Raw genomic sequence first — 27,863 nt, 5'->3', positions numbered from 1 at the left:
CAATTTGGAAGTAACCTCCAAAAAGGCCAGTTTTAGTCCTTTACTGATACCTCAGAAAGGTTTCAGGCCTGCATTATCAGCATGTGATTAAAAAAAAAAACCCTAAAATGGGCACCTGGGTGGTTCGGTTGGTTAAGTGTCTGAGTTTGGCTCAGGTTGAGATCCTGGGGTCTTGGGATCAAGCCCTGAGTTAGGCTCCTGCTCAGCGGAGTCTCCTGCATGTCCCTCTCCCTTCTTGTGCTCTCTCTGCCCCTCTCTCTCTCTCTCAAAAACAAAAAAACCCAAAAAAAACCCAAAACCCTAACAGGTGCAAGAATAATACTTTAATGACCACATTCTGTAACACCTGTCATGTTTATTTTGTGTGCTCTTTTGATTTTTTTAAAAGAGATTTTATTTATTTATTTGACAGAGAGCACAAGCAGGCGGAGCCATAGGCAGGAGAGAGAGAAGCAGGTCCCTGCTGAACACGGAGCCGGACAGGACCCTAGTAGGATCATGACCCCAGCCCCAGGACTGAGCCACCCAGGAATCCCCTGCGTGGGTTTTTGAAACAAAAACAGAAGCTGGACTAAATTATTCTCACTTGAAGACTGCTAAAGTTATATCTCACTTACAACAAACTTTTATATAAGTATTTTATTTATTGATTTTTTTATATATAAGTATTTTAATATAATAATATTTCATGGGATTAATACAAAGATAAACCTGGCTTCTCAGGGAAATATCTACTTAGATAAATTTGAGAACCATTGAACTACCAGAATAGGAGAACAGAAAACAAGAGGGGTGGAGAATCAAACAAATGTGAACTATTTGCAGAAACTAACATTTGGTAAACAGAAAGCTGTTGTGGTAACGGTAACATTTGTTATCCTGGTAAATCGTGCTTTGACATCCTGCTATCACTTACTCTTGTTTCAATGAGGTACTAATAGAACAATATGGTGACAGAACGAAATAGTCATCCCAAATGGAACGACTGCGGATAACTGGAATAAGAATTTTATATTTTACTTTTAAGATTTTATTTATTTATTCATGAGAGACAGAGAGAAAGAGAGAGAGAGAGAGAGAGAGAGAGAGGCTGGCAGAGACACAGGCAGAGGGAGAAGCAGGCTCCATGCAGGGAGTCCGACGTGGGACTTGATCCCGGGTCTCCAGGATCACGACCTGGGCCGAAGGCGGCGCTAAACCGCTGAGCCACCAGGGCTGCCCTGGAATAAGAATTTTAAAAAAGGTTTTGTGTTTTCCAAGACTTCAACTTGAAATGAATTGACTACTACAGGGTGAGCATCTTAAGTGCACAGTTTTTAATGGGCCTGCAGTGGTGGGAAGCCTTTTCAAGCAGAGTACTCCCCAAAGGCAGAAGGACCGCAAACTTTCGTTCACTGTCAAGTTATAAGAATGTTCACCCCTCTAGGAAAAGTGATCACAGAATCTCTCGTTCTGGGGTTTTTAAAATAAGAGTCGTAGTACATCAGCACTGCAAAGGATGTTCGGAGTAGAAGGTCGTTGCCATCTCAAAAGCCAAATAGTGCTCTCAGAAACAACTCTGAGAGGATCCCCGGGTGGCTCAGCGGTTTGGCGCTGATCCTGGATCCTGATCCTGGATCCTGGAGACCCGGGATCGAGTCCCACGTCAGGCTCACCTGCATGGAGCCTGCTTCTCCCTCTGCCTGTGTCTCTGCCCCGCCACCCCTTCTGTCTCTGTGCCTCTCATGAGTAAATAAATAAAATCTTAAAAAAAAGAAGTGACGGAGTGTAACCAAGCTGTAGGGTAAAAACTACTTTTTTTTTTTTTTAAAGAAAGAAACCCGTGTACGTGTGTGTATACAAGACAGAAATGAGGCGTATGAGAAGGAACAGCTCCTCTGTGCTGTACAACCGGCCTGAGGGTAGGGCGGTGATCCTGAAGGCGAGGTCGGCTGGCGGGGCAAGCGCTGCAGCTGACTTTCTAAAAGAGAAGATAAGTACACGCGCCCGACGTGATTCTAAGAAAGCTGCTCCCACGGGGGTGGGAGTGTTGGCAAGCAAGGTCTAAGGAGACAGAGTTCGGGGGGGGGGGGGGGACAGGTGACCGGTGACCGCTGGCTCCTTAATGCTCAGCGTGGAAGGCACAACCACAGAGTACGTTCGCGAAACTCCTGCCGTGCGAATGAATGAATGCGAGGTAAAGGCGCCTTCGGACTGGGGAAGGCGGGCAGCCGCCTGCAGAGGCGATTCCGGAGGAGGGAGGGGGCCGAACCCTAGCGCTAGGACGGAGAGAGCCGGCTACGGGGTTCGCGAGGGCACTGACCAGAGAGAACTCGGTGCCGGGCCAGTTGACTCGGAAGGGGATGTCGTCGCTGAGCTGGGGCAGCGCTCGGCCGCCGCCGGACGCCTCTAGGAGGCCGCACAGGACCAGGAACACCGGCCCGCCGGGGACCAGACTACGCGCGCCGCCTCCTCCTTCCTCCATCCTCCGCTGCCGAGCTCTCCAGCCGCCGCCACAACCTCCTCTGCCCATAGAGGCGAGGAGGCGGGGGAGGAGGAGGAGGCGGCGGGACCACTAAGCACCGAGGCAGCCCGGGGCCCAACCGCCGCCACGTCTCCTTCCGGAGAGCCGGGCAACGCCACCTCCGCCCCCTTGGGCGTCTTGCCACCGTTTCCGGGGCAGGCGGCACATCAACATCCGGGGCCACCGCGCCGTCCGCCTACGGAAGCCGGGACGCCGGGGGGCGGGGCGGGGGAACCGTCGAGCGCCGCGGGCTCGGGGAGCTGAGCCCGGAGGAGGCCGCGGCCTCGGACCGCGCAGGAGTGTCGGCGCCGAGAGCCGGTGAGTCCGGGGGCGGGAGGAAGAGAGCGAGCGCGGCGGGCGTAGGCCTTGGCGACGCGCAGTGCGGAGGGCGGCGTTCCTGACTTGGCTGGCCGCCAGCTGCCTCTCCTCGTCCTCCTGTCCCCTTCGTCTTTCCCGCGTGGAGCGTCTCTCCGCCTCCCGTGCTGCGGGCGGCGGCCACCCCCGGTCCTCGCGGCGCCCCCGCGTCCGCGCCCCGGCTCTCCGGGGTCGGCGTGGACATCACGGCCCCTGCGCTTCCTGGCTTGTCGTCTTCTCGGGGGAGCCGGGGGGTTCCCTCACGCCAGCCTCAGGGCCGGGCCGGTGTGAGGTGGTGAACTCCCCTGAGGCTGAATCCCGGCCGGCTGCGGGCAGAGCAGGACCGAAGCGTGTCGAATCCCCCTCCCTCTCCTTCAGAAAAGGCTGTTGTTTTCGTTTCCAGGGTAGTGGGTCCTGCAGGGGTAGCCGAAGAGCACCCACAGGGCCCTTCTGCGTCAGCTCCTCGGATTTGAACCAAATCAAAAAGCAGGAAGGGCAGTCTCGTTTTTCGTCTTATAGTTTTTCTTTTTAAAAAATGTAAGGAATCCACAGATTCTTAAAAAAAATTTTTTTTACTGGGGTTCGATTTGCCAACATATAGCGTAACACCCAGTGCTCATCGCGCCAAGTGCCCCCCTCAGTGCACGTCACCCAGTCACCCCCACCCCCCGCCCACCTCCCCTTCCACGAACCCTTGTTCGTTTCCCAGAGTTAGGAGTCTCTCGTTCTGTCTCCCTTTCTGATATTTCCCAGACATTTCTTCTCCCTTCCCCTCTATTCCCTTTCACTAATATTCATATTCCCCAAATGAATGAGAACATACACTGTTTGTCCTTCTCCAGTTGACTTACTTCACTCAGCATAATACCCTCCAGTTCCATCCACGTCGAAGCAAATGGTGGGTATTTGTCGTTTCTAATGGCTGAGGAATATTCCATTGTATACATAAACCACATCTTCTTTATCCATTCATCTTTCGATGGACACCGAGGCTACTTCCACAGTTTGGCTATTGTGGACATGGCTGCTATAAACATCAGGGTGCAGGTGTCCCGGGGTTTCACTGCATCTGAATCTCTGGGGTAAATCCCCAGCAGTGCAATCCTGGGTCGTAGGGCAGGTCTATTTTTAACTCTTTGAGGAACCTCCACACAGTTTTCCAGAGTGGCTGCACCAGTTCACATTCCCACCAACAGTGTAAGAGGGTTCCCTTTTCTCCGCATCCTCTCCAACATTTGTGGTTTCCTGCCTTGTTAATTTTCCCCATTCTCACTGGGGTGAGGTGGTATCTCGTTGTGGTTTTGAAGAATCCACAGTTTCAAAGAAAATTACTTTAGTCCAGAATTGAGGTGTTGTTCATTAATTTGTTTGGTACTTATGAGAGCTTCATATGTGCCAGACCATTGTGTTTGGTAAAATGGCGATTGAATGGGTCTCTGTTCTCTTTCCCTTTTGGTCTAGCAAGGGAGATTACACCAATAATTGCAACCTATTGTGGTAATAAAATAGTTGACATTTAGCATTCATTGTGTGCTAGGCACTAGTCTAAATAACTTATACATGTTAATATATATTTATATATGACTTATATATAAATATATAACATGTAATTTATATATATAACTTGTGTATAATTCGTATATAATTTATATATATATATATATGTATAAAATAGATGTAAAAGTGGAGATACAAAGAAGGAAGTAAGGAACTCTGAGATTGGACAGGAAAGGCTTTCCAGGTAGAGGTGATGTTAGAACTGGGGTTTTGAGGATTTATAAGAGTCAGGCAAACAGGGAAGTGCATTTCAAATATAATTCTTCTTGATGCTTTACTAGGACTTTCTGGTGTAGTCAAAGGACAGGATAAGATGGAATCCTCAGCAGTAGATTGATACTGGAGAGGAACAGAGGGAGTCCAGGGAAGGTTGCATATATTCTGCAGAAGTGTTTGAGCTTTATCCAGTAGATGAGAGTTATTGCGGACTTTTTCATGGGAATCATCTGATTTTACCCCCGTTTCTGAACAGTATACAAAGATTAACTCCAAATGGATTGCTTTAAATAAATCACATGCAAAAAAGAGTAAAATACAAGAAAAACTTAGGGGAATAATTACTCTTTGTGAGTAAAGTAGGAAATCCTTATGTCATAAAAGAAAAAGACATATTTGAGTAAATAAAAATGAAAAATACTTATAAGGAATCGGTTTAGGCTCGGGCTACATAATGAGAATCTGGCTCAGTAGAGCTTATATTCAAGTAAAGGGGATTACTAAATAAATAACAAATAAGAAACTTTCTGGTACTGGCAAATGCTGCTTAAAAACTAGGATTGTATGAAAGAAAATACCTCTGAGAAGTGCTGCTTAGGTAGACGATCAGAATAAACTTCTGTGAGGAAGTGACACTTGAGTGGTGACTTGAAATGACGAGGAAGAAGCCACACCAAAATTTCCAGGCAGAGGTCCTGAGGTAGGGATGACTGTGGTGTGTCGTAGGGACAGAAAGAAGGCCAGTGTGGCTAGGTTGTAAGAGGGACGTGGTAGGAGATGATGTTTGAAAGGTAGGAAGAGGCCAGCCAGACACAGACCTATAGGGCCTGATGCACATTCGTCAAGACCATTATGGCTCTTGTGTGGAAAATTGATTATAGAGGATGTTATGGGATGAATTGTGTTCCCCTAAAAGATGGGTTGAAGTCCTAACCCCTAAAACCTCGTGATTGTGAATTTATTTGGAAATGGGGTCTGTGCAGATGTAATCAAGTTAAGATGAGGTCATATTGAATTAGGGTCAGTCCTAATCTGCTGACTATAGTGTCTTTATAATAAGAGGGAAATTTGGACACAGACAGGACATACAGAAAGCATACTACGTGAAGATGGAGGGAGAGTCTGGAGTATGCATCTACAAGCTGAGGAACACTGAAGATTGCCAGCAACCACCACAAGATAGGAAGAAGTAAGGAAGGATCCTCCCTAAGGGATTTCAGAGAGATCATTGCCCTGCTGATATCTTGATTTCAGACTTAACCCCTAGAACAGTGAAACAATATATTTCTGTTGTTCTAAGCTACTTGGTTTGTAGTAATTTGTTTTGGCAGCTGTAGGAAACTAGTATAGGAAGGCACGGATGGCTATAGGAAGACCAGTTAGGATGCTGGTAGCAATGGAGAATGGAGAGAAGTGACCTGATTTGGAATACATTTTTCAGTAGATGATCTTGAATTTGCTGGTGGATTAGATGTGGCATGTTCTTACAAAGATGAATTAATGATGATGCCTAGGTATTTTTTATAAGGAACTGGTAGTGCAGTTTACGGAAAGAGGGAAGAGCAGAATGTAAACTGATGAGAATTGTTTTTATTCGTTTTACTTTTTATTTTGAATTAATTTCAGATTAACATAAAAGTTGCAAGAATCGAACCCAAATTCCTCAGTTGTTAACATTTTTTTTTTTTAAGATTTTATTTATTTATTCATGAGAGACACAGAGAGAGAGGCAGAGACACAGTCAGAGGGAGAAGCAGGCTCCCTGCGGGGAGCCTGATGTGGGACTTGATCCTGGGACCCCCGGATCACGACTTGAGACATAGGCACTCAACCACTGAGCCACCCAGGCGTCCCAAGGGAGTTAGTCTTGATGCAGTGATTTTCATTTAGTTGCAGAACTACAGATCCTGGGGAGGGATTAAGAAGGTTGTGTAGTTATTCATCTAACAAATGTGGTTTGGAGGCACTGTCCTGTGTACTTAGTGCTATAAAAATGATGTAGATATAGATCAAGTCCATCAAAATGTTACCACCTAGAAAGGGAGATAGGACTTGTATGTAACAAATTCTATTAAAAGTGAGAAGTGTTGTTGGAGAAGTGCTGTACAGATGAAGTATTTTGGACCTTCAAAGGAGGGGGCGATTACCTCTAGCAAGGGATGAGAGGAAGGGTAGAAACCAATAAAGTAGTCCTGGCGTTTGTATTGGACCGTAACAGATGGTAGGATTTGGATTTACAGAGCTGGGAAAGACCTATTTTAAGTGGAAAAAAGAACATGAGCCCAAGACTTACTGAGATCAAAAGTAATTTGGTTTGAGTACAGGAAAGGAGCTTGGGAATGGCGTAAAGAGTTTAAAATGTGACAAGGGTGATATTTCACTCTGATGGGAAAAGGATATTTTAATTAATAAATGCTGCTAGTATAATTTGCTATCTATTTATAAGAAAACCAGCTACATTTCCTCTTCATAAAATATACAAAAACTAAATTGTAAATGAGTTAAATATATATCTATATGAAGAGATTAGAAGAATGTATAACTGGAGTAGAGATGATGTTTTTTGGTAAGATAGGAAATCCAGATACCGTAAAAGGGAAAGATAGACCTACTTTTTTTTTTGTTTGTTTGTTTGATAGACCTACTTTAATATATGTTTTGAAATGAGTAATTTCTTTTAGAATTAAAAATGTGTAAACCTTTAGCCTAGTGATTTTACTTTTTGGATTTGCTCTGATACATAAGGATGTAGATACAGGGGACACCTGGGTGGCCCATTTGGTTAAGCTTCTGCCTTTGATCAAGACATGATCCCAGGGTCCTTGGGGATCCAGCCCTGCATTGGGCTGCCTGCTCCGTGGGGAGCCTGCTTCTCCCTCTCCCTCTGCAGCTGTCTCTGCTGCTCCCCCTGCTTGTACACTCTCTGTCAAAAAAAAAAAAAAAAAAAAAAAAAAAAGATATAGGTACAGAGATACTCATCGTGTCATTGTCTATAGTGGCAAAAAGAAACCAAACCCTCTATATATCTGATTTTCCAACAATAAGGCTATGACTGAATATATACAAACTTTATGCAACTGAATTGTGAGGTGGTGAGGAGCAGAGGCTTAGGAGTTAGGCCAGTTAGATTCTGATGCCAGCTCTACCACCTAACTACATGTTTGACTTTGGGAATGTTACTTAACCTCTTTAGAGCTCAGTTTTCTTATCCCTCAAATGGAGGAAGTAACAAATGGTAAGATGTAAGAACTAATGACAATTCAGTTTCTTTATGTGTTCTATTCATGTACCAGATATGTCCAGGCACTATTTTAAGCACTTAATAGATACAAACTTATTTAATTGATTTAATCCTCATAATAACCCAAGAAGTAGGTTCTATTATTTTCCGCATTTTACTGATGAGGAAGCTGAGACACAAGTTAATACCATATTCTAATATAATTCACATGCATACATTAAATTAATATGTTTATGCCACATTATAAAATATGCCTGAATAAAACTGTAAAAATTTTTTTTCAATTGAAATTTTTATGAATCCCAAATGAGAACCAAACAGTTGGGCTTTGAGTTAAAAGTTACCCAAAATCTCTTTATTGTTTCTCATTTAGACATAGAAAGGACAAAACCAGTAAAAACAAAGACATTTGCTGAACTGAACAGCTGGTATGCAGTCTGAGGTAGTGTAGCACTGAGTACTCCAGAGGCTGCCTAAGAACATAATTGTCCTTTTTTCTTCATTTCCAGTACTGATGTTTTTCCCCTCCAGTTCCTCCTTTGAATATAATTTACTCTGCAGTAATAAGAAAGAAGACATAAGAGAACTGGGATGCACATTTTGGGAAAAATAAAGGAAAAGAAAAGTTTTTGGCCTTCGAACATTTTTGGTTAAAATATAACACAAACACAGGTGACTGAATGCCAGCAAATATATAGATGCAAATGTGCATATTGTACTTGTTTCTTAGGCATAGGGGAAAAAAAGAGTGGACATTTGATTTCAAACCAAGCTGGCATGATCTTTTTTTAATCCCATGATTCATATTTTTAGGTCTTTGCTGAGTTTTCTACAATGAATTTTTAAAACTCCAAGTATATCACAACACCTGTGTAAAACAGTGCCTATGTTGTATTCGTGCCAAACTTAAAAAAATAATCAAGTCCAAAATGTGGCATCTTGTATAAGACCTCTGGCCTGGATGTTGGAAAAAGTCAATGACTGGGGTACAGTTGGTTAAGCATCTGCCTTCAGTTCAGATCATGATCTCAGGGTCCTGGGATTGAGCCCCGAGTTGGGGAGGATATGGATGGGGTCCCAGCTCAGCTCTCCCTCTGCCTTTCCCCCTGCTTGTGCTTTCTCTCTTTCATATGCTCCCTCGCTCGCTCTCTCTCAAATAAATAAATAAAATCTTAAAAAAAAAGTCAATGACTAAGAAAAGGAGATTCCTCTATAACCTATGATGTATAGTACTATTGTGTCTTGGAAGAAGAACAGTGATTTCAGTTTCTCCAATTTATTTTACCTTTTTTGCCTTTCAGTGTCCAGAATTCATGCCTTGCATTCAGTTGTTGTCTTAGAGTCTCTTTAAACTGCAACAGTCCCCTTTTGCCATCTGTTTTATTTTTTATCTTTTAAAGGTTTTATTTATTTATTCATGAGGGACACAGAGGGACTGAGACATAGGCAGAGGGAGAAGCAGGCTCCATGCAGGGAGCCTGATGCGGGACTCTATCCCAGGACCCCCAGGACCACGACCTGAGCAGAAAGGCAGATGCTCAACCACTGAGCCACCCAGGTGCACCTTATTATCATTATTATTATTATTTTTTTAATTTTTATTTATTTATGATAGTCACACACACAGAGAGAGAGAGTGAGAGAGAGAGAGTGGCAGAGACATAGGCAGAGGGAGAAGCAGGCTCCATGCACCGGGAGCCCGACGTGGGATTTGATCCTGGGTCTCCAGGATCGCGCCCTGGGCCAAAGGCAGGCGCTAAACCGCTGTGCCACCCAGGGATCCCTATTTTTATTATTTTTTTAATATTTCATTTATTTGAGAGAGAGAGCAAGTGGTGGGGAGGGGCAGAGGGAGAGAGAGGAGAGAGAGAAGCAGACCCTCCCTGAGCTGGAAGCCCGATGCAGGAGGTCCCAGGATGCCCAGATCATGACTTAAGCCAAAGGCAGATGCTTAACCAACTGAGCCTCCCAGGGGCCCTTTGCCATCTGTTTTAAAGCTCACTATTATTTTTTTGTACTACTAAGAAAGAAAATAACTGCTGCCATTTAAACTTATGACATGCTGGCTAATATGAGATTCCTCTCAATTTCAGAAGTCATAAAATGAGATAAATATATTAATGAAATATGGCAAATTGCCCAAGGCCATAATACTGGTAAGCAATGGAATTGGATATCAGACTACAGGTAGTTTGGTTCTTGAACTCATTCTTTTGGCCACTACTGAGTGCTGTCATTTTTTATCAATGAATTATTTCATGTAAGGACTTTTTTTTTTTTTTTAAGCATAATGCCTCATATATAGTATGTAGTGGGTGTTAGCTTTTATTATCATGTTCACTACTTCTGCAACTTATTACTATCTACATTCTGTGACTTCTGGTCTTCTGTGCTTTGTTTATAGGTTGATTCTTAAATATTGAAAACCTATAAACTGTTTAAATATTATAATTATAAAAGTACTATTCACTTTTACGCCTAGAGGTAATTGAAACTGCAGAGAGGGAAATGTAAATATTTTAATCCTCTGCCACTTAAAGTGTTCTATTAGCTTCCTAATAATTCTGCTCTATTTGCTAAAATGAATTCATTTCATTCTTGAAGCTATATTGAACTCTCAAACATCTTCTAATATGTACTTGTTGTTTTTCAAGCCTGTGGCATACCTCTATACTGGGGTTTCTTTGTGTCGCTCTTCTGGGTTAAGACTACTGTTTTGTGTTATTCCGTGTCCTCCTTTATCTCAGATTTTTTTTCTTTACATCATTGCAGTATAACTAATTTCAAATATTTCCAGAAAGGATATGAAGCAGATAATTTAATTTTCACAGGCCTCATATATCTGAAAATGCAATTGTGTTGCCTTCTCATTTAATTGTTTGGGAGTGTAATTCATGGTTCAAAATTATGTTGTTTTGCTCAAGACTTTGAAGACGTTGTTCCTTTGCCTCTTAGCCTCTAGTGTATCTGATGAGAAGTCTGCCAGTCTAGTTCTCTTTTTTCTGAAGTGATAGGCTTTTTTTTTTATCGGAAAGACTTTATTAGATTCTTTTTCTTTATCATTGGTATTATGATATTTTATAAGAATGTTTCTAGATGTAGATCCTTTCTCATGTGTCCTTCATGGCAGTCCAGGAGTTCTGTTTGTTCACTTCTGGGAAATGTTCTTTTTTTTTTTTTTTCTTTTTACTTGAAATATCATTTAGAGAGATTTAGGAAAAAATACAAAAAGAAAAAAAAATTAAGTAATATGGAGGATCAATCCAAGATGTCCATTCCCTTATCAGTTGTCCTTTGAATTTTTTTCAGTGGTTATTTTTTTTTCTGTTTCCATAGTTTCCACCTGCTCTCTTTTTTTTTTAATTCCAATATGGTTAATATACAATGTTATATTTGTTTTAGGTATACTGCAGTTGCTTTTTTTTTTTTTTTAAAGATTTATAAATTTTAGAGTGAAAGAGTGTGTGTGTGTTTGTGTGTATAGAGTCAGTGGGAGAGAGAGAGAAAATCTCCAGCAGGCTCCTTGCTGAATGCAGAGCCTGAAGTGGGATTCCATCCCAAAACCCTGAGATTATGAGCTGAGCTGACTTGAGCAGAAACCAGGAGTCCGACATTTAACCAACTGAACCATCCAGACACCCTTGAAGGTAGTACTCTTTTTTAATGGATGCAGTGCTTTCATGAATATGGTTTAGAATAGCACTTAAAAATTTTAAACATTTATCTTCTGTTCCCAGAAATGGCTGTATTTCCTTCAGGTCAGTTGTTTATTTTCATCCTTTCTTCTTGTGCTTTTGCTTGGCCTTTTAAAAAAATATTAATGATACTTGAGCATGGTATCAATTGTTGGGCCTCACTTTAGGGTCCATGGATAAAATGCAGGAAAAGAATTGTGCCTTCCGCTCGCTCTAGCGTATGTCCAAATAAGGAAGGCTTTGTTAGGGAGTATGAAGATGTTCTAATGCTTTCAAGGTAGATTGCTAAATTAAGAGAAACAAACATGGTTTTAGTTAGAAACCAACACTGTTGTTGATATACTTGTGTAAAGGATTGGGGTAAGAGGTTTGGCTTGACTGTTCCATATATATTTTTTAATCATCCTGATTTTATTTATGTATTGATTTTATTGATTTATTCATCCATCCATCCATCCATCCATCCATCCTAATTTTAATCCTACACCCGTCTCCTGTTTGCTCTTCCTGTTTCCAGGTTTGGTACTTCTCCAGGCTCTGCTGGCAGGAATGTTTTCTCCATGGGTGCAAGCCTTCTTGTGCATGTGTGCATGTTTGTTCTAGACTGCAGTTTTTTCTGCATTGGCTTAATTCCCAATATTATCTCTTAATCTCTCTCTAGAAGAGAGAAAGCAGACTCCAGTCTGCTCTCTTCTAGATTGAATGAATGAATGCATTTTAGTGAAATTTTGATAGGAAGTGGAGGAAAACAATTGTCCTTAGTTTGTCTTCTAAAGAGTAAATAACTCATAGATATTTGTTGAATAAATCAATTAATACTCTTGAGAGTTATGCTACATGTTGGCAAATTAAATTTAAATAAAATGTAAAAAAAATGCTCTTGAGAAATTGGGCAAAGCATGCTTTTGTTTAAATTTAAAAAATTCTGGCCGTAGGGTATGTGTAACTAAATCCTTTTTCTTTTATTTTTTTATCCTTTTAATTTATCCTACTTTACAAAAGAATCTCATTGAGTTTAAAACTTATCAGTGGAGGTAAAAAATGAATAAGCTGCCATCTTTTACAATTTTTTTTTAAAGATTTTATTTATTTATTCATAGGCACAGAGAGAGAGAGGCAGAGACACAGGCAGAGGGAGAAGCAGGCTCCATGCAGGGAGCCCGATGTGGGACTCATCCTGGGTCTCCAGGATCACACCCCAGGCTGCCAGTGGCGCCAAACCGCTGCGCCACCAGGGCTGCCCTACAATTTTTTTAAAAAATTAAGAGTATTAATTCCATTTTGTTTTTAGCATTTAGCACAGTGCTTGGTATGTTCTAAGTATTCTTTTTTTTTTAAGCTTTTATTTATTTATTCATGAGAAACATAGGCAGAGGGAGAAGCAGGATCCCTGCAGAGAGCCCCATGTGGGACTCGATCCCCAGGCTGGGATCACACCCTGAGCTGAAGGCAGCCTCCCAGCTGCTGAACCACCCAGGCTGTGTCCTTGTTCTAAGTATTCAATAAATGATAGTTACTGTTATTAAGTTTTAGCTTAAATTCTTTTTGTCTCTCATTTTCATCATCTGAGGAAATAGGGGTTAATATATGTATTAACAGAATAGATTTTGGTGTATATAATATTTGCTACATAAAGTTAAATATTATTCTTTGATCCATGAACAGCTATTTATTTTTTCTATGAGGCTTTCTTTGATCTAATGAGTTTGAATTAATAGTTTGTTATTCTGTATCCTGTTTTTATTTTATGTCACAGTTTTTATGCTAAATAACATTGGTTTGCTTGGTTGTATGTCCTTTCACCAAACATGGTTCTTGGTAGTTGGGACCTATCTTTTTTATCTTGATAGTCTTAATGCAGAGTTATTGTTTGACATAACACGACCCTCATTTTTGCTGGATCTTTTTTTTTTTTTTTTTTTTAAAGATTCATTTATTTATTTGAGTGAGAGAAAGAGAGAGTGAACAAATGCACCAGCAGGGGGAGGGACAGAGGAAGAGGAAAAGCAGGCTCTCCATTGCGTCGATGGAGGGGCTTGATCCCAGGACCCTGGGATCATGACCCAAGCCAAAGGATCATGATCAACTGACTGAGCCACCCAAACACCCTCCCTCCTTTTCCTGGGTCTTCATGGTTGAGGAGGATGGGGTGAGTGGAACATGGGGTGGGATACATTAGTGGGAAGCAAAATGTGACACATATGCTGATACCATATTATAAATAGTTGAATATCAGATTAAGGAATTTGAAGTTTATTTAGTATGCTGTGGGAGACATTTTGATTATTGACTAGATTAGTTCCATATTTTAAAAAAATAATTCTCATTGCAGAGTATAGAATGTTTTAGAAAGAAGAAAAGAGATTGGAGATAAGGAGAAGATGTAAGAAACTTACTCTTGCTATATTATAGGGTTCCTATGTTAGCTGAGAAATCTTCCAGCTCATACTTAAAAGATAGGTCTTACCATCGTGTAATAACTCAGACCACATCACATATAGGCTCCAGGGCTTCCCTGCTAATTTTGCTTTGATTTGTTAAGAAACGTTATGCAAAGTTTTTAGTAAAATAAAGGCTAAAATTTTATGTATATTGTGAAAATATCATTCATTTTCTCCAAAAGCTTATAAATTGATGAGTATTTTAAACCTGTTTGTTGTATTTTCTTTTCTTTTTTTTTTTTTAAATTTTTATTTATTTATGATAGAGAGAGAGAGAGAGAGAGAGGCAGAGATACAGGCAGAGGGAGAAGCAGGCTCCATGCACCGGGAGCCCGACGTGGGACTCGATCCCGGGTCTCCAGGATCGTGCCCTGGGCCAAAGGCAGGCGCCAAACCGCTGCGCCACCCAGGGATCCCTGTTTGTTGTATTTTCTAACAATTGTTCAAAATTTAATGTGTGTCATGTGCAAGGAGGTAATGGACAAAATTTTTCTCCCTTGGGAAAAGAGATGAATTCTGTTTTTCGTATGCTAATTTTCAGGTGCTTGGGTAGTTCAATTGGGGCTCCCTTACATATAAGACATAGAGTCATAAAGAAATTGAGAAAGATTAGAAGTTTTCTGAATAAAGATGGTAATTGAAACCTAGGATTTGGTGAGTTTGTGTATCTGATAACAATAATCTAAGATGTAAGTACAATGAAATGTTCTACTTTTTTGGCCTTAGTGAAATGAGATGCTTGCTTACGAATGTCTGCTGAATCAGAGTTGTAAAGAATGAACTAGATCTTTGGGTTAAATCAGGAAGGGGTCACTGGAGACTGAAGACTGCACTGATTCTGTGAGTACAGCAAGAGCAAAAGCAGACTGGAGGAGCATTAAGAGGAGTTGATAAGGAAGTAGAACATTGTAGTTAAAAAATTTTGTGAAGGATAGTAAAGTTGGAGGAATAAAAAATTATAGGGTTAAGTGGTGGTTTTTCCAGTTATATAATGTATAGATATGTGTCGTCAAACTTTGTATAAAGACAGGGAGGTTCGGTACAATTAAATGAAACCACCAAGAGATTAGTGCTGAATATATAATATTTTAGAAAGGAAAAATGAACCTTAAGAAGGAAAATATAATGAAATTCAGTAAGGCTTATTTTTATCATATAAACTTGAAATACAGAAGAATAATTTTAGAAGTCTCCAGTTAAAATTCTTTACAAGTAGCCACAGATTAAAAAATCATCCCACTAATCTTTGCATTTTTAATATATGCTTAGAGTGAATTTAAAAATTTTAAGGCTTTAGGGCAGCCCGGGTGGCTCAGCGGTTTAGTGCCACCTCCAGCCCAGGGCATGATCCTGGAGACCTGGGATCGAGTCCCGCAGCGGGCTCCCTACATGGAGCCTGCTTCTCCCTCGGTGTGTGTCTCTGCCTCGTTCTCTCTGTGTGTCTCTCATGAATAAATATATAAAATCTTAAAAAAAATAGAATAAAAAATAAAAAATTTAAGGCTTTAGAAATGCATAAAAACAGATGTTAAGAGTTGGATAAATACATAGAAAATATAGTTGCAGTATTTTTGGTGAGAAAAGAGAAGTATAATTGGAATATTTGATATGTAGATTTTAACATGATGTGATGAGAGGGAATTTTAGGTGTACCCATCATATTACTGTCTTTAAAAGAATGAGGGATGGTAAATTATAGGAGTATGATGCAGTGAAATTCACAACTGTTCCAAAATTATAATTTAAAATCTATGTATCCATGGAAAGAGAAATCTAATGGAAGGAAATGTTGACTATAAAATGTTTTTTTTTTAAGATTTTATTTATTCATGAGACACACACACACACAGGGAGAGGGAGAGAGAGAGAGAGAGAGAGAGAGAGAGAGAGAGAGAGAGAGAGAGATAAGCAGGCTCCATGCAGAGAACTGGACTCCCAGGTCTCCAGGATCACACCCTGGGCTGCAGGCGGCACTAAATTGCTGCGCCGCCAGGGCTGACTATAAAATGTTTGAAAAATTTCTAATAGACTAGATATTGTTCTTAAATTATAGGCATGATTGAAGTCATTATGAATCTCAAAGAGATGCTAAACCCATGGTACTCTAAATATATAAAGTAATAGTAGATAGTATTTATTATTACATCAGGTGTTATATGATTTATATATGTTAAAGTTAAATGAGCACCTTCAAAATGTAAAATAGTACATATTTTAGGTAGAAATTTTTTTTTAGGTAGAAATTTTAATAGAAAATGAAAAAATCCTTTTTAAGATGAAATGCATATCCTATAGACAATAGCTAAACTTTTAAAGTCAGTCTTAAAGAAATGAGTTGCAATCATATACTTTCAGATATGTGGAGTTGACATCAAAAACCTGTTTCCCCAACTGGTAATTTCTAATCTGTGGAGGTGGCATCTAGATGGTATTTATTGTTCTTGGTAGATCAAAGAGTGACCATGTTTTCCTGGGACTGAGAAAGGGAAACTTAATAGTGGTCTGCAGTAGGAACAGAAAGACCTACTTTAAAAACTCCATTCCATTAGAGATTTATATTAAAAAGTTTCTTTTCTCAGTGCAGGGTTTACACTCATACTTTTTCTGAATTCCTAAAGATTGAAACTTAACTAATAGTTATACTCTGAGAAATGAGAGTCTTGAGTTTTGTGTGTGTGTGATTAGGGAAGAATGAGAGAAAATGTTTTGAAAGTGAGATCCAAAGACTTTAGTAAAGAGACAGTTTTGCTAACAAAAATAAGTTAGGCTCTATGTAACTTGGTACCTGCTATGATTCCGTCTAGCTGGGAGGCTTTAAACCTTAGCTTCTAATTCAGTACTGTTTAACTTCTCTATCTTAGTCATGTTTCTCCCCATCCTAGTGAAAATAAATATCCCCGTTTCTGGGCTCTTTGGAATATGGCCTCCCTATAAATGTTGATGGTATACTGTATATAATATGTCACATATTTTCTAGTCTAACTTGTAATTGAAAGCCTAGAAAGACATATATAAATGGGATTCCAAAGTTATCTCTTGCCCTTTATATTCTATAACAGTTATGTATTAAATGGTAGAACATTCATTTTGGGGACTTACAGACTGCTTTGGACTTAGGTTTGTTGGTAAGAGGAAAGGCTGTATTTCTGAATTCACATGATTCTGAGCTATAGAATGTGAATCTTGAATAAGCTCATTAGATTTGTGGGAATCTATACATCTATACATCTATCAAAATGAACTCTAACATCTTTATGTAACAAGCTACTTACTCTTTCATTATACAAAACAGTTACTTTAGTTTACCTCCTGAAAAAGAGATGGTGGATGGTGAGGATGGTGAAATTCGGGTGGGTTTTTAAATATATCATAGGAAGATCTTGTGTTTTAGGGTAAGAGACACCTGGATTCCTACTACTTAACGTATGTATGTAACTGCAAGGTACTATGGAAGCAAACTCAGAGGAGTTACCCAGAAAATACTTCCATATGTAAAGCTCATATCCTTATGGGATACTCATTAATGAATGTTATTAGTTCTTTTCTTGTTTTACAGGACAAGTGAAATGTTTTCTGAAAACTAATTGGAAAATGTTGGGAAAATATTTAAAGTAGTTATATAGCGGAGTAAATTACCAAGTTAGGTGTTAATAAATTAAACATGGAAAGGACTACTTTTCCTACTATGTAGGATGACTTGATTTAATGTGAACATTTTCTATATTAATTATTAGTTATGCAGGGTTTGGAGAATTTTTATTAAGTTTCATAATAAATTTAACATGATACTGAAATTCTTTTTATGTTAAAAGATTTTGGAAAGACTGTCCTATTGTGAAAGAAGGAACCTATAATCAGAAATAATCTTGATTAGCATCAAGGTCGGACAGCCCCGGTGGCGCAGCGGTTTGGTGCCACCTGCAGCCCAGGGTGTGATCCTGGAGACTCTGAATTGAGTCCCACATCGGGCTCCCTGCGTGGAGCCTGCTTCTCCTTCTGCCTGTCCCTCTGCCTTGTCTCTGCCTCTCTCTCTCTCTCTCTCTCTGTGTCTCTATGAATGAATGAATGAATGAATGAATGAATAAATAAATAAATAAATAAAAATCTTTAAAGAAATGAATCAAGGTCAATTCTACATGAGTTAATGCACATGTATATTTCCTATTTGAGTAGCATCATCAACACTCTTAAGTGGATACCTTTATATTGGTGATAAGATATAAGAAGAAAAAAAAGTTGTGTAGCAAATGATCAGGTAATACCACTTTAAAAAAAAACTACAATTCTAAAAGTCATTTCAAATACCAAACTTTCATTATATGTGTTTCTGTTAATTTGTAATATTAGAAAGGCCATCTCTCTTTTTGTAATTTTCAGTATAAGATTAATACAAAGTGAATGAATGACATACTATATTGTTAGTGAACATGATTTTATAATGTAATTTCTGCTTTTTTTAGCCAAATGAGTTTTTTTTCCATGTAGTAAAATGCATTTATTTAAAAAAGGAGAGGTACAGTACATTATAATTGTAAGGACATTTTTATATTAAAGATGCCAGTCTTTTGGACTTAAATTGGAAAGAGTTTTATTTACTACCTGAACAAGGAAGTTCATAATCGAGGCTGAAATCTTGTCTATATTACCACATATTTCTAATTACACATTATTTTAAGCTTGTATATTTTAAACCATGGTTACAGAATTATTATATAGGAAATAGACTGAAGGTATTACCTTATTATATTTGCTGGACTTTGGCTTAATTCTCTACAACTTCAAAATACTACTGTGATATGAAACAACAGAATTATATTTACTCTGATAAAAACAAGCTCTGAACTGAGTCCTTCATTGCATTTTTCTAAAGAACTCACTTCTCATGAGCAAGTGTTCAATATCATATAGTTAGGAAACCATTATATTATTAAAACTTGGATTTTTTTCTTTAACTGTATCTCAGTATTTTAAATATTTACATGTTTCAGGATACTTGCAATTAAACTGCACATTTTGATCATATCTTGACTACAACATTAAAAATAAATAAGACATTCAAGTAAACGTCTTTCCAAATCATATTGCCAGTGTGCATGAAGCTATTCTCTGAAGACTAAAAGCTCTGCTTGTTTGGAAAAGGCAGTGATTAGGTCTTTATAAGCAATTGAGGTTCTGTTTTCCTTCTAAACGTTCCTTTACTAATTTTTCCAAAGAGAAAAGATGCTCATCTGCATCTTCTGGCACAAGATTCCTCATAGAATTTGCAAGTTCAAAAAGATATTCTGTATTTCTTCCACTTGGACCAGATGCATTAAAAATTTGTTCAGCAATGTCTTCAAGAGGTGCAGGACCAAGGTAATTAGGATTATCACATGTTCCAATATATAGCAACACACTGAATGGTTTTGTTGTGGGATCTTTTGGATAAAAAAGGACTGTTGTGGTTCTGTAGCCTCCTTTCTCTCTGAAGTCAAGGTATGCTTTTACTTCTTCTTCCTTTCCTACTGGCAGTCTATAAGCAACACCCCATACACAACCCTGTTGAAAAATGAAAATATATTATTTAGTATTTACAAGGCTAAAATAGGTGAAGATATGTACTTCTCTAAGAAAATCTCTTGTGCACCCAGAAGTACAAACTCAACAAAACAGGTTGTCATTTGTATTCTGGATGGAGTAATTTACAAAGGATATTTGAAAGTTCCTGCAGTGAAAAAATGAACAAATAAAATTAACTTGCTATGGCCTTAAGTAGTTGATGACTTTCTTGCCAAACTTTTAAAAAACAGAACCCTTTCTGCAAACAAGGGCACACTTGATACATGAAAAACCAGGTGATGCTCAGCTCTAGCTGAAGCAAGTTGGGGTATCAAAGCCCTCTCAGCCAGCACCCAGCACTTTAATCCACTTACAGCCCCTCAGGTAGGCTTCAGAGTGGCTACAGTACTCCATGAAGCAGTTTGGAAACTACTGCCCTCTACTATTAGTGAAATGTTTATGGATTTAAAACCTTTTAACTCTATTTTTAATGACCAAAGGAACACCTGATATATGTTCCACTGGCTAAAATACATAATTTTGAAAACTTAAACAATGATAAGTACCCTAGTATGCAAGGAAATTATTCAGAATGAAGAATTATTTTAAATGCTGATTTCCTTGTTCATAAAGTGTCAGTAAAAACAATATATTTTGGCTGCAAAGTTTTTTTTTGTGTTAATAAATTATCTATGATATAAGCAGGACTTACAGTTTGTAGTGTAGATATTCTAGTTAATTCACAACCTTTAATTATTAAGTTTAAAAATTAAATTTTAGGTTGCTTAAGTATCTTGAGTGAATTTAACATTCTATAGAAACAGTACTATATTAACTTTAAGAGTTACAGTTATCAGTTTGAAGCCTTTTTTTTTTTTTTTTTAAAGTAGGCTCCATTCCTAACATGGGGCTTGAACTCAGGATCCTGGGATGAAGAGTCGAATGCTGTACTGAGGGGGCTAGCCAGACACCCTGAAGCCATTTTTATATATTCTTTTCCTAATGCAAATTATGAAAGCACTTCATCTCACTATTTCACCATTATTCATCTGCTATTGATTGCTGCTTGATTTTTATATATCAAAGTTGTTTCCAAAGTTAAATCTTTAACTTCAAAATATAAAAGTTTGTATCACATGTCAATGAAATGATTGAAAGTATTTAAGAAACAAAGGACTATCAGGTAATTACATTTTCTAGTGCTCCAAACCTCTTTAAAATCCTGTTGTGGGATCCCTGGGTGGCGCAGCGGTTTGGCACCTGCCTTTGGCCCAGGGTGCGATCCTGGAGACCCAGGATCGAATCCCACATTGGGCTCCCGGTGCATGGAGCCTGCTTCTCCCTCTGCCTGTGTCTCTGCCTCTCTCTCTTTCTCTCTGTGACTGTCATTAAAAAAAATAAAAAATAAAAAATAAATCCTGTTGTGCTAGTAATAAAATTAGGCAATAAAGTAATAATTCCTGACTGGGATTTTTGCTAAGAATAGTAAACCCCCAGCAATATGAGGAGAGTTTTAAGGGTTCCATTTGATTCTTAGTGACAGTCTGGTTGTCTGAAGGCTGGCTCCATTAATTCTTAGTCAATAAACTCAGTAAGAAAAGAAAAATGAAAAAAAAAAAAAAAGAAAAATGTGACTGCATGCCATTTGGTTATTGTCTACCTTGCAGTCTGCATTCCAACTTTTCCCAACAATTGAAAAGAAACACAACAAATACAGAGAAGAATTCTAGATCTGGTGTTCAAACTGTCTCTGATGACTGTTGATAAAATTTCATTGATTATTAAAACTGAGAAACATTTCAACATTTTATATGATTAAAGACTATACAGAAAAGAATAATTATACCATACCCCAGGATCTTCAACAAGAGTCACAACTCTTCCAGGCTGTTTTAAAAAAAGTAAAAAAAAAAAAAAAAAGTATATATATATTTTTCTGAATCAGTTTATCAACTAACCGAACATTAGCAATTTATTGTTGACATGGAATATTTCAATTTCATTTGTTCATACTGAACACTATTTTAGCACTTATTTTTTCTGATAAATCTTCAAGTGAATTAACTAAGAAAATACACCTATCCTTTCTAAAAGGATCCTTTCAATTTGTATATATTAGCTATATTATGTTCACTTAAAATTGATATATTAAAAAACACACGTGTCTAAGGCTTACCTAAAATGAAAGGCAAAGGAAGACACAGTTATAAATACAAGTCCTGGTCAGATTGCTATAGTTTTATTAGGGAACAAAACATGCTCTTCCAGAGTGCTTTCCTGTAATAGGTGGTTTTCAAACTTTTAGTGTAGATCAAAATTACCTGGAGTGTTGATAAACACATTGCTTGGCCACCGTCCCAAAATTTCTGATCCTGTAGGTCTGGAGCTGTTTGCCTTTTTTTTTTTTTTTTAAAGTACACTTCCTACTTAGTGCCAAAGGGTATAACATGTTAGCATCATTAATGAGAATGCTGAATTATAAGCATTGTAACATTTTTGCTTTAACATTTGTTTGCCTATTGTCTGGCACATAGTGAGCATAAATCATGCAGATATTTTGTGTTTACTGCTATTTCCTCTAGTCTTTGTCTATTTGTATAGACAATTTGTAATCATGGAAAACATGGGATTTTTTTTTTAAACTTTTTTAAAATTTATTTATGATAGTCACACACACACACACACACACACACACAGAGAGAGAGAGAGAGAGGCGCAGAGACACAGGCAGAGGGAGAAGCAGGCTCCATGCACCGGGAGCCCGACGTGGGATTCAATCCCGGGTGTCCAGGATCGCGCCCTGGGCCAAAGGCAGGCGCCAAACCGCTGCGCCACCCAGGGATCCCGGGATTTTGGATTATGCTTCTTATTTAATTATATTTTCTTGTTAGTCTTATACATTTTAATAGTTACATAATATCGTATCATCAATGAGCTAATTTAAGCATTCTTGTGTTGTTGGGCCTTTAGATTTGACTTGTTTTCTACTTAAGAAAATGCCACAGTGAGGATACATATATTGATGTGGGTCATACTGTCAGTATTACCATATTACTTTTTTTTTTAAGATTTTATTTATTTATTCTTTAGAGACACAGAGAGGCAGAGACATAGGCAAAGGGATAAGCAGGCTCCTTGAGGGGAGCCTGATGTGGGACTCGATCCCGGCACTCTGGGACCACAACCCTGAGCCAAAGGCAGATGCTCGACCACTGAGCCAGGTGTCCCTACCATATTACTTTGAACTTCAAAGTTAATTAGAAGCTTATTTATTAAATACCTATATTGTAGAGAAGATAAAACCTTGATTCTTGCTTTACAAGCTTATAATTTTGGAATATGAACTTAACATGTGAAATAGAGAACACTTAGGGCCAAGGTGAATGGTATGAGCACAGTAAGAATTAGAGTCTTGGGTGGTCAGAAAGGAAGACAAAATTCGGGCAAAAGGCATAATTCACAAGTGTGGACCCAGAGGCAAGACTACACAGGCTAAGTGTCTGACTTTAGTAGATGTCCCCAAATGCAGAGATGATTCAGAAAGATAACTGGAGACACAAAATGGTCAGATTTGAAGAGCCAAAGAATGGATGTGAAATTATGGGACAAAGGAAAATAAGCCAATGAAATTTGGGAGAAATAGGAAATTAGGAGCTACTGTAACACTTGAGGAGATGACTGATGTGATAAAAGAAGTGTGTGGGAAGATCCGAGTGGTAAAGTGTATAGTATGCAAGTTAGACTGGGAAGGAGGTAGACCCTTGAGTAAAATTTTAGTGGTCCAGGTGACAAGTTCTGCACTCCTTTTTTCCTTGTCTCCCTTATATCCAGCCCAGTCATCAATTCTTGGTTGCTCTGTCTTTTGATTCTTCTTTTTTATTTGTTTAAAAAAGATTTTATTTATCATGAAAGAGAGCACGAGAGAGGCAGAGGGAGAAGTAGGCTCCATGCAGGGAACCTGATGCGGGACTCAATCCTGGGACTCTAGGATCACACCCTGGGCCAAAGGCAGGCACTAACCTGAACCATCCAGGGATCCCTGTCTTTTGATTCTTCTGTATCTGGTTCGTCTGTAGCCTTCAGTTGCTTTCTTAGAGACCTCACTGCCCACCTCTTGTTTACTTCTAGTTCTCTACTTGGCCCTGGAATGACTATGCAAAAATTGGGCCACTCACTCCTGTACTTTGAATTTTTCAGGGTTGTAATATTCTACAAGATAAAATAAAAATTCCCCAGCATTACTTAACACAAACCTCATTTCTTACCGTTTTTCACCTCAAGCTGTACTGATTTATTTCTAACTTGTACAAACATTCATGTCTTTGGATATGCCAGTACTCAGTGTGGATTGCCCTTCCTTTTCCATCTCTGGGATATCCTCCTGCCATTCTGTTCATAAAGGCTTGGCGGACTACCCAGGCAACTTTGCAGCACCTCCTTCTCCTAAACTCTCATTTCTTCTTTTATTCACTTCCCTTGTGGCACTTGTCAGGTATTGCTGTTTGCATAGGTGTCTCCTACTTACATATTTAAGTGCTCAGTAAGAACTGTTGAAAGAGGGGAGTGGTAGAAAAGTCCTGGACTTTATAGGTGGTGGCAGGTGGCAGGAAACAGATTGAACAGAGTACATAAGGAATCATTTTAAGGGTAAATAAATGGACTCTCTGTGACTGTTTATAGATGATAAAGACATGGACTTTTGGCACTAGTGATAAATTTACTTGGAAATATATATTTTTAAAATGTTAATTTATTTTAGAGAGAGAGAATGTATAAGTAGAGGGAGGGGCAGAAGAAGAGGGAGATAATCTCAAGCAAATTCCCCACTGCATGCAGAGCCTGCTGTAGAGCTCGATCTCACAATCCTGAGGTTATAACCTGAGCTGAAATCAAGAGTCGGATGCTCAACTGACTGATCTACCCCCGTGCCCCTTGGAAATATTTTCTAAAACTTAAACTTTTTGTCCCTAAAATAAATATATGTTATTGAAAAACAGTGTACATTTATAAATCACGTGAAAGCTTTTTTGGAGAATGAAACTAAAGGGGTCTTTCAAGCTGAATAGGGTTGGAGGATATCATGAAATATGAATCATTATAGGTGCTTTCATTGAATAATTTTTCTGATCTAGATCTAGAACAGAGATTTCGTAAATGTTCATGATTATCTCTTATGTTAAAATGTTTCCTTTTTGAAATTGAAATATATTCTCTGTGCTGTGAAAAAGTGTTCACATTTAAATAAATCCTTAGTTTGGTGAGATGTTGCCAGTTTTGTTATATATAAACGAGATACTTAATAAAACTTAGGAAGAAATTAAAGTTTAATGAAGCTAAAAAGAAAGCATAATTGAATAAAGCAAGTAGGTTTGGTATTTTTCCCACAAATGTCACATTGCAGGGTGTGGAGATGAGCCTAACATTTTTTTTAATAATAGCACAATTCATATGGTGACTAACTTACTAGGACCATATGTTGCTGTAAAAAACATAGTCCTATAAAACATCCATGTCATTCTTCTAATTGGCTGGATATCTATGTAGCCTTTTGGATTTTTGTTTGCTAGACAGTTAAGACAGATCACAGTAAAGCTGGTGATCTGTTATAATAAATGTTAAGTAAAATAATAATGTTCTTTCCAGGGTTTTTTTAAAAATAGAACAGTATACTTACAAAATATTTGGTACACAGACTTCCTTTTTAATTTGCTATGATCCTTTAAAAACTTCTAGACATTGCAGTCTTCCTGTCCCCCAACTTACCTGCCCTATATTTTAGTAAATTTAAGTAAGAAGATACTGGCTTTTATAGCTCCTTTCTACTTTTAAAGAATCATGAGCAGCTGCATTGGCTTGACAACTTAATCATTCTCTTCTGACAGTGTACATATCTCAATGTGCTATATGATAAATGCATCGTACGTTTTGACTGAAACTAGAGTAGTAAAATGTGCTATTGAAGCCATATTTGTGGGGCTCCTGGGTGGCTCAGTTGGTTAGGCATAGGACTCTTGATTTCAGCTCATGATCTCACGATGGTGAGCATCAAGTCCCTAATTGGGCTTGGTGCTGGACATGGAGCCTGCATAAGATTCTCTCTCTCCCTCTCCCTCTGTTCCCCTGTACCCTCAATGTTTGTCCCACCAATGTGTGTGTGCAGATGCTCCCTCTCTCTCAAAACAAAGTAAACAAACAAAAAGCAAAACCACATTTGTCATCATTTAACATTTGGTCATTAAAATTGGAGGCTGGGTTAAGGATTTTCTCTTCAGAATAGAAGTTTTAATTAAGTGTTTGTATCTGACAACACAAAAGGCACTTTACTTAGAAGTTTTACTAACAAGTTTCATTTTCCTTAACTCTGTAAAATCTTAAACATTGTTCTTTACACCCAATGTGGGGCTCATATTTAAACCGGGAAATCAAGACTCAGCATACTTTAGCGACTTTGCCAGCCAAGTGCCTGTTTTATAATATTCTTGAGGAAATTTTGGTCATAAAGTTTCTGGTGGCTTACAAATGTGCATCTGCCCTAAGTTACTCCCCTATTTTGAAGTCATCTGCCTATCTTAAAGCCAAATTCTACCATTTTATATATTCTGTTCTGGGGCCAATGTTAATTTCTTTTCAAGAAACAGTAATCAAGCTCATATAACTCTCAGAATACTTGAGATAACATATAAACAAAAAATTTTGTACACTTCCAAAAGTTAGAGGAGATTAACTAAAACATATTTAAGGTATCCAAATTGTTACCCAAAACTTAAGTTTTCCTCGTGGATTTGGTTGCTTTGCAGCCAATACAAGGCTAATCTGCATAAACAGCGAGCTGCTACTACATTAGGATGAATGTCTTTGTATGACTGAAAAATGGATCAAAGAACTTACATCTCTCATTCATAATTTAGAGAAGAAACTTGGAGAAAGAACCATTAGAATAATGCTGCACGGAGTAACGGGTACTGTGTTACTTAAGTAACAAACCAGGAACTCATTTAACTTTGCCAGTACCTGACAACCAAAGCAAGTGACCAAAGTGAGCTCCTTAATAACCGGAGCTTATTTTGGAAACTATTTCTTCTGTGACCTTAGGTGTCATAAACGAAAACCTTTGGACCGACACAAAGAAACCCCAGAAATAACATGTTCGCTTCAACTGAAACCAACGAAAGTCTGCCAAAATGCAGAAATGCCAACAAACTTAATGATAAAAAGTTGAACGCGCAAGTTGTTTTGGTATTTCAACTCCGTGGTGACACGAAGATTGATCTTCCCGCCTGTTTTTTGTTTTTGTTTTTTTTTTTTCTTTTGGCAGAGGTTGCCCAGAGCTGGGCCCCCTCGGAGCACGTCAGCCTTGTGGAGCTAGTGTGCTTGCGCCCACGTTTCTTGCTTCCTCAAGAAGCTAACCCCCCGCATCTCCAGGGGCTTCGGGAGGGGTGCGCTTGGCTTGGGAGAGGTGGGGGCAAGCGACCGAGGGAGCCGGCCGGCCGGACAGCTTCACTCCTGGCGCGCTTGGGCAGCCGTCCGACACGCGGGCGCTGGTCCAGCAGAGCCGGGCCAGGGGCTGGGGCGGCGCTCCGAGGGCAGTAAGGGCGGGGGGCTGGTTGGCGCCTCACCTTGCCGGGGACCCCGCGGTGGTCGGTGCTTCCCTGCCAGAAGCGCCTGTTGTAGCCTGTGATGTATCCGACCAACTTGTCCTGATAGGGGAAGTCCACCTTCCAGATCAGGGACCCGTAACCAAACACCCACATCCTTCCGTGGCTCGGCGGCTGCGGGGGCGGTCGAGCCTCGCCCGGTCCCTGCCGCGCCGGCTCCAGCGAGGACTGCAGCCTCCCCGACGCAGGGAACCGGCCGCGCGGGCGCAGGCGCAGTGGCCGCAGTGGCCGCACTGTCCGCTCGGGGGCGCAAAGCACCCTGGGACGTTTAGTTCGAGAGACGTCTTCCGAGGCCGCGTAACTTTCTTTGCTTGCTGAGGAGAGCGGGAGGGACTGGCCTTCCGCGTGCCGAGCGATGGGTTCTCCCGCAGCCTCTGTAGCTCGCCGTGACCTCCCGGTTCGCGTGTGCAGAGGCCTGCGGCGCCCACAGTCCGCTCCTGGCATTTGCGGCTCAGGTCGGACTGTCCGCTTCCTTCGAGCGGGTCCGAGGCGCGGCGGCCCCGGCGCGGAGGGGGGACGGCGCGGCGCGGCGGCGGGCGCGGAGGGAGACGTGTGGCGCCGGCGAGCGGGGCCGCTGCCCGTTGGGCGGCCGCGGGGCAGCGCGAGCCGCCGGTGCCGCCCTCGGCTTGCCGCTCACCCCCCGCCCCCCGCCCCCCGCCCGTG

The 27,863-nt window shown here is 39.8% G+C and overlaps 3 protein-coding genes across 9 annotated transcripts in view; 1 reads left to right on the top strand and 2 right to left on the bottom strand.

Moving 5' to 3' along the window:
• The window catches only part of ERLEC1 (endoplasmic reticulum lectin 1), a 31,799-nt gene extending 29,178 nt beyond the window's left edge, over window positions 1–2,621 (bottom strand). For all 6 annotated transcript variants that reach the window (XR_008664952.1, XM_055329169.1, XM_055329168.1 and 3 more), the window contains exon 1: window positions 2,303–2,621. Coding sequence is in view for 5 of the 6 variants with exons in the window: in XM_055329169.1 (XP_055185144.1) it covers window positions 2,303–2,512 (210 nt within the window). In the remaining variant the exon portion in view is untranslated. The remainder of the gene's footprint in view (window positions 1–2,302) is intronic.
• A 124-nt stretch (window positions 2,622–2,745) lies between these two features.
• ASB3 (ankyrin repeat and SOCS box containing 3) overlaps window positions 2,746–27,863 on the top strand; it is a 108,598-nt gene continuing 83,480 nt past the window's right edge. Inside the window, exon 1 of the mRNA XM_055329164.1 lies at window positions 2,746–2,821. The gene's annotated coding sequence lies outside the window, so the exon portion shown is untranslated. The remainder of the gene's footprint in view (window positions 2,822–27,863) is intronic.
• On the bottom strand, window positions 18,570–27,506 carry CHAC2 (ChaC glutathione specific gamma-glutamylcyclotransferase 2). 2 transcript variants are annotated; one of them, XM_055329173.1, is made up of 3 exons: window positions 27,162–27,505; window positions 21,397–21,432; window positions 18,570–19,545 (listed from the first exon to the last, which is right to left on the bottom strand). In XM_055329173.1, exons 1-3 carry the CDS (start codon window positions 27,294–27,296, stop codon window positions 19,162–19,164), a joined length of 555 nt encoding a protein of 184 aa, XP_055185148.1. In that variant the 5' UTR covers window positions 27,297–27,505; the 3' UTR covers window positions 18,570–19,161. The 2 variants fall into 2 exon arrangements, with proteins under 2 accessions (XP_055185148.1, XP_055185149.1); XM_055329174.1 differs by lacking the exon at window positions 21,397–21,432 and having other exon boundaries at window positions 27,162–27,506.

The sequence above is a fragment of the Nyctereutes procyonoides genome, unplaced genomic scaffold (assembly GCF_905146905.1).
Source record: "Nyctereutes procyonoides isolate TBG_1078 unplaced genomic scaffold, NYPRO_anot_genome, whole genome shotgun sequence".
Classification (NCBI taxonomy): Eukaryota; Metazoa; Chordata; class Mammalia; order Carnivora; family Canidae; genus Nyctereutes; species Nyctereutes procyonoides.
This window is presented reverse-complemented; position numbering and strand designations above follow the sequence as displayed.